Below are 5,639 nucleotides of genomic sequence, written 5' to 3' on the forward strand. Positions count from 1 at the left end.
CCAACATGGCGTCCAAACAGCATGGGAAGAAGACGACTGGAGCCCCTGCTTCTCATAAAGAAGAAATGGAACAGAACACAGATTTAAACATGTTGATGTTTGATTCCAGTGATGATGATGATGGAGCTCCGGACGAGGTAACGTTTGAAGACTCCAAGGCCACGGCGCTGCAGAGCATGAGAGACGCCCTGCAAGCAGCCAACAGGTATATTATTTATTATAGCCTAATTCCTATTACCTATTTACAGTACACAATAATATTAGTATACGCAATAATACACTGGTTCCCAAGTCCAACCTTTTTAATTTCAAGGACCTCGATTTGATAGTTTTATTTCTGGCACCCCAATCTTCGAAGTAAACTCCCCAGTTAATTTAACTCTGAGTGAGTGTACATACGATATGGAACCATTGTGCCATTGATTGATAATTGTATTCAGTTAGTAGAAATGGGTACAGTTCAATGATACAGAAAGTGCTACGAGGATACAACCAGAAAAAGCACTAAGACCAGAGGGACGATCCTTGGATCAAGAGTCAAGACTGTCATATATGTATCTTATCGATTTTGTCATTTGCATATCTTTTTATGATCAGTACTTTATTTTAGATTTTTTACAAACACATAAAACAGAGAACTTAAAACAAACACAAACAACAACATCAGAGTACGTATTCATGGACAGGCAAGATAGATAAGATAAACAAATAGAAAGAAAGAAAAAAAAGGAAAAAGAAAAATCAAATTAAAATGTGAAAATAGTTTACATTATTTACACAACCAAACGCAGCATCATCAACCGTATCATAATGTGTAGTAATACAATAAACAATCAGGAGGGCATTGCCTGACCATGGATCACACCAAGGGACCTGCAACATGACTGAGGAACACGTCCCACTTCAGATCATATTTATCTAACTGATTATTCATCTTAAAGGATAACCTCTCCAAAGCAGCCACAATACCGAGCTGAGTGAACCATACATGTGCTGGAGGTAAAACCTCAGACTTCCATTCCTTAACAATGATTTTCCTACCCACCATTAATGCTGTTTGAATCCAGTCAGCTAGAGGTGCAAGGAGGTGTTTTAGTGGCGATGGATCACCCAGAATAAAGAGAGCCGGTGTATAAGGAATATCCTGGTTTGTGATTTGCATTATGTTCTCATGAATAGCACACCATAGCGTCTGTACCCTAGGGCACTCCCACATACATGAATAAGTGTACCGAGGTCCTCCTCACACCTCCAGCAAACCGGACTGTCATTTGCATATCTTTGATATCTATGACTATGACACACATGAAAGTAAAAAATCACACCCGTGTAGTGAGGGGCGCTAATATATTAAAGTCTAACTCATGTTGATTTGGTGATGTAATGGTGATGGTGCCAACACAAACATTAAACGCCATTAACAATAAAGAGACAATAAGACGTAAATGTGCCTTCATTGTCAAATGCGTTTACAAAACAAACATTTCCCAATTATTACCCATTTATCTGTATAGTGGGGAGATGTTGTCATTGTAGTGTAGCAGTAACACTGTAATAGTGTCTCAGAGCCTGGCTCTGCCTGATAAAGCCTAATGTATTCCCCTGCCAAGGGAGAAATCCCCTTTTAGGCTTCGCCACAAGCAACTCTTATATCTCAAATTTAGAGTTGCAATACCAACCCATACATCCAAACATTAAAGCCCAATGTGATTGTATTGAACAACATTTAACATTCTGCAAATGAAACAAAACAAACTTTTTGTGTTGACAGAGAAAAAGAACGACTGAAAGAAAAGAGAAGAAAGAAACATGAGTTGTTTCAAGAACAGAAGGTAGTGTGTGTGTGTGTGTGTGTGTGTGTGTGTGTGTGTGTGTGTGTGTGTGAGACAATGTTTGGAGGTTGTGTATGCACTGTGTCAGACAGTGTTATTATAGTTGTACTGTGAACAAAATACTTGGATAAAGAGACAGGAGTCGTTTCAAGAACGAGTGTGAGAGAGTCATATGGCACTGATCCAGGTTATGTGGTCTCTTGTCTCTACAGAAACGCAGACTGCTGCCTGCCGAAGTTCTAGAGGAGATCGGTGCGCCTTCTTCAAAGTACGTTCAGTCAGACTGTGTCGTTCACTAGTCGTTCACTCTGTCTCTCCATCATTAAAAACATGTCTGCTGTCGTTTCTATAGGAAACCGGAGGTGCCAGGAGATAAAGGTAAAATAAAAAAAAGACTCTTCCCTTAACTTTCATTTATACTACACAATTGTGAATGGGTGTTAACTTGTTTTCCAAAGAACTGATCTACAAGCTAACAACACATCATAAAGTGATGTGACGCTTCAAACGACAGCCACACTGTGTGTGTGTGTGTGTGTGTACTTGTTAAAGATGTTATATAAACCATTCTATTGTCACCCAGTTGAAGAGGAACGTTCCTCAGAGGATGATGAAGCCGACGGCATGGTGGAGGAAGAGGGCACGAAGAAAACCAAACAGAAGTACAGCCGCACGTACGTAATCCATTGGACTATGGTGTGCCTGAAGCCCCAAGCAATACCCTTCATTGACAGCCCATTCATGAAATGGAAGAGTCCTATCTGATTGTATTAAAGGGCGATAAAATCATCCATGTTGCACCTGTACAGACCGCGTGGATTATCCTCTCTCTGTCAAGACTTAGAAAAAAAGATCCACCGTCCACTCAACGGGCTGCAAAAGTAGCAGATCGTCAAGCTCGACTCACGTCACTTTTCACGGCGCTTCGAGCTTGTAGATCTGCTACTTTTGATGCTTTTGTGTGATCATATTAGAACTAACTAAGGTTTCTGCCTGAAAATGCATATACTACCCATTTGGAAATAGCACACATTGCTGTTGAGTGACGAGCGCTTCCAAACGAACACGGGTTAAAAAAATGTTTCTACAGTTTGTTGACAGTTTCTCATGAAAACTGCAGATCTTTCCTGACAGAGACAAAGAGGATAACCCAAGCTGTCCATACACAGGTGCAATATTGGCAGGTTAATCGCCATTTAAGATAGGCTTAACATGAAAAGTATCCGGTGTGTACATGAGCTGACCTGCAGACATGTTTGCTTCAGTGTGAAGGGCAGCTACACGGTGACCACCATGACGAGGCCTCCACCCATGTCTTCCTCCCAGCAGCAGAGTGCTGTGGACTTCCTGCAGAACCGCATGTACGGATCCAAAACCAGCAGAACCACATGTAAGAGCACACTACATACAGGAACAGAACCAACACTGATGATCATACATTCAACTCATTTGAATCCTGAAAAGTAACAGTTTTGGACATGAGTCTTCCACGTTCCACCTGACGGAGACAATATGTTGGAACACACAGTAGGAAGGAAATTGTTAAAAACGGGAATAAATCACTTCCATGTTGATGTTTGATTCTATTTCTTCACATTAAAACTGTGCCATATTTCCGTCATCTTGTCATTACAGCCAATGAGCTTCTCTCACTTGGGGTCAAGAGAGGTGAGAGTAACATAAACGCCATGCAGTTCATCAACAAGGACTGGGGTGAGAATACACACATGGTGTTAAACATGTTTTAGGGAGTAACCTGAACTTTGTTCTGACAGCCAAATCTGATCTTATTCTCTCACTGTTATTTACAACCTATCAGATTGGATATATCAACATATATACAGTATGCATTGTTCACTGCGGTATCAACGTAAAGGCAACATACAGTAGGCATGACGGCGACGACTAAAGGGCCTTGCAAACGGGGAGCGAGGAAACGCACACGTTGACTGGATCAACGACAGGTCTGCTCAAGAGGGGCGCGAGCGTAAAAGAAAAAGGCTAAACCGAATCCAGGTCTGGTGAGTCGCGGGCGTGTGCATGAAACGAGCACGCGCGCAACAAAATCACGGGACCGCGCTCACGTAAATATGCTTGCGTTGTCGCACCGCGACTTCTCCGAGCAAAAGCGCAGGTCTCATTGAAAGTGAACTATAGGCGCGTTTTATCGCAGTACCTGAAAATCAATTTTCGTGTACTGTGACTGCTGTCACAAAAGACAACTCGTGCACATGGGTCGTTATTGCGAACGCAGTGATTGCGAACGCAGTGATTGCGAACGCAGTGAGCACTTACTATGAGACCTAGCAGATCATGTCTGTCTGTCTGTGTGTGTGTCTGTCTGTCTGTCTGTCCCGCTATACGTCCAAATATGGAGTGTGTTGCATCAGCAATCACTCAGCTCCATATATGGGCACAAAAGGGGCCAGGTCCACTCAGCTCCATATATGGGCACAAAAGGGGCCAGGTCCACATATACAGTAACAGCGGGACAGACACACAGACATGATCTGCAGGGTCTCAGCTGCGTTCGCTTCCCGCGTTTGTGCGTCTTACTGGTTAGTTTGTATTTAATGCTGCCACAATGTCAAGAGGAAGCAGAACAAAATGATCTGGTACGCGGCTATGCGCGACATACACTAACAAGCAATACCTTTAAACCGTTTCTAATGTCGACTGTCACCTCTCTTCCAGACTACAAGCACAAAGCCAACGCAGAGAAGTTCAAGAAAAGGTGGCTCCACAAACAGAAGCTCCAATCAAGCTGATTGAAATCATCACCCGTTCCACCTTAACCAGAACTATCAGATCTGTAAAGAGCAGTTCATTACACCGGTTCCACCTTAACCAGCACTATCAGATCTGTAAAGAGCAGTTCATTACACCGGTTCCACCTTAACCGGCGCTATCAGATCTGTAAAGAGCAGTTCATTACACCGGTTCCACCTTAACCGGCGCTATCAGATCTGTAAAGAGCAGTTCATTACACCGGTTCCACCTTAACCGGCGCTATCAGATCTGTAAAGAGCAGTTCATAGCTCAAACGGCACGAGCTTTACTGCTTTAGATGGGACGGATGACTGCTGCGTTCAAATATCGGCTTAATCCATGGACTGTAAATGTGTGTAAAAGTTCACCAACTTTTGTCTTCAACCTGTAAAGCTTAAATGGGTTTTTCACTGTAAAACACTCCTGGGGTCATTTTGATGTCTTACTCTGGCTTTTGTGTGCACTGCTTACGTTTAAGTTGCTTGACTCAATATTTAGATATTCTTGACAACTCCTATATCATCCCATTCAACTTAAAAGTGACCCCAGAAGTGTTTTAAGTGAAATGACATGGTCCCACAAAGCGTCACACTAGGAAAAGGATGTGGCTATTATATAGCCCTAGCCTGGGCAACTCCAGTCTACAGGATTTAATTTGAGGTTTAGAGGCTGGGATCTACCTTTTATGATGCGTGCAAGTCTAGTGTCACGATGTCACCACTGTGTATATCCATCTTTGGGGTTTCTACATTAATCTGTCAGCACTGGATATTGCCGTTGTCTCCATATATGGAGCTCTAAGTAAAACAGTAAAAGCCTTCGTAACGGGTACAGTTACCTGTGTGTGTCAGAATCGTAGCCAGCGCATGCGGAGTGTTCAGATGTGCAGGTTGGGCGGCACAGTTGTAAAGTTGCTCACCACCGTGGTTTGTGGTGCATCTAATCTAAACGAACACAATTGGGGAAAAAAATATTGGTATTCTAAATAAAAAGTTTGAGTGGTTGGCGCAAATAATAATAAAAAAACCTCTGACTGAC

General features: G+C 42.6%; 1 protein-coding gene across 1 annotated transcript; it reads left to right on the top strand.

The window, feature by feature from the left end:
* Nucleotides 1-5,639, top strand: nol7 (nucleolar protein 7). Its single transcript, XM_080777384.1, has 8 exons — nt 1-205; nt 1,772-1,832; nt 2,045-2,100; nt 2,185-2,210; nt 2,416-2,506; nt 3,098-3,222; nt 3,468-3,545; nt 4,527-5,639. The coding sequence occupies exons 1-8, from the start codon at nt 6-8 to the stop codon at nt 4,598-4,600; spliced, it is 711 nt and encodes a 236-aa protein (XP_080633510.1). The 5' UTR covers nt 1-5; the 3' UTR covers nt 4,601-5,639.

The sequence above is a fragment of the Protomyctophum bolini genome, assembly GCF_963924005.1.
Source record: "Protomyctophum bolini genome assembly, chromosome: 12".
NCBI classification, from domain to species: domain Eukaryota; kingdom Metazoa; phylum Chordata; class Actinopteri; order Myctophiformes; family Myctophidae; genus Protomyctophum; species Protomyctophum bolini.

Excerpts from the sequence above, each read along its gene's own strand:
- nol7 (XM_080777384.1), top strand. The coding sequence starts at position 6 with ATGGCGTCCAAACAGCATGGGAAGAAGACGACTGGAGCCCCTGCTTCT. Across the intron at positions 2,507-3,097 it reads AAACAGAAGTACAGCCGCAC|TGTGAAGGGCAGCTACACGG; the intron begins GTACGTAATCCA and ends TGTTTGCTTCAG. Across the intron at positions 3,546-4,526 it reads GTTCATCAACAAGGACTGGG|ACTACAAGCACAAAGCCAAC; the intron begins GTGAGAATACAC and ends CCTCTCTTCCAG.